Genomic DNA, 760 nt, shown 5'->3' with positions numbered 1-760 from the left:
CAGGAATGATTTCTCCAGTCTGTATATTTGCATAAATGTGATTGTTAATGAAATATTTCTTATAATTAGAGTCAATGTATGTTTACATTGCTTCTTCTTCATATTTACCTAACAACATTTTCCAAGAAAAATTGAAATTTATGAGTCTCATCATCTTCCTCAGTCCAGCACAGCTGCCTTCCATCTAAGGGTTTTTGACACTCTCAGGATGTGGATTTTTACACCGTGTCTCTCGCACAATAATACGTTGCTGAGTCCTCAGGTCTCAAACTGCTCAGCTCCATGTAGGCTGTGTTTGTTGATGTGTCACTGGTCATGGTGACTCTGCCCTGGAACTTCTGGGCATAGTTTGTTCCACCACTGCTAGGGTTGATTCTTCCCATCCACTCAAGCCCTTCTCCATTGGACTGTCGCACCCAGTTCATAGCATAACCTGTGAAGGTGTATCCAGAAGCCTTGCAGGAGATCTTCACTGAGGTTCCCGGTTTCTTCACCTCAGCCCCAGACTGTACCAGCTGCACCTGGGATTGGACACCTGTGGACAGAAGACAGGGGTAGTTGAAATCTCCCTGAACAGGCGTGGTCCCTTCCTAAGCCCTGGGATGTGAAAGCCCCTTACCTGTAGCTGCTGCCACCAAGAAGAGGATTCTCCAGCTCCAATCCATGATGAGGAGTTGTGCTCTCAGGGGCTTCTCTAGGGAAGGGAATTGGTTGGTGGATGCTGCTCTCGGTACAGATATATCTGTATTTACCTTGATAG

At 46.1% G+C, this 760-nt stretch overlaps 1 gene segment (V, D, J or C); it reads right to left on the bottom strand.

Annotated features, from left to right (window-relative positions):
* Window positions 1-218: 218 nt before the first annotated feature.
* On the bottom strand, window positions 219-721 carry LOC103277424. The segment is given in 2 exon segments: window positions 219-535; window positions 620-721. Coding segments are annotated over 2 exon segments (363 nt in total).
* Window positions 722-760: the final 39 nt, after the last annotated feature.

Source organism: Carlito syrichta, unplaced genomic scaffold (genome assembly GCF_000164805.1).
Source record: "Carlito syrichta isolate Samal-C Ts95f unplaced genomic scaffold, Tarsius_syrichta-2.0.1 Scaffold319042, whole genome shotgun sequence".
In the NCBI taxonomy this organism is placed as follows: domain Eukaryota; kingdom Metazoa; phylum Chordata; class Mammalia; order Primates; family Tarsiidae; genus Carlito; species Carlito syrichta.
The sequence above is the reverse complement of the archived record's forward strand: the minus strand, read 5'-3'. Positions and strand labels throughout refer to the sequence as shown.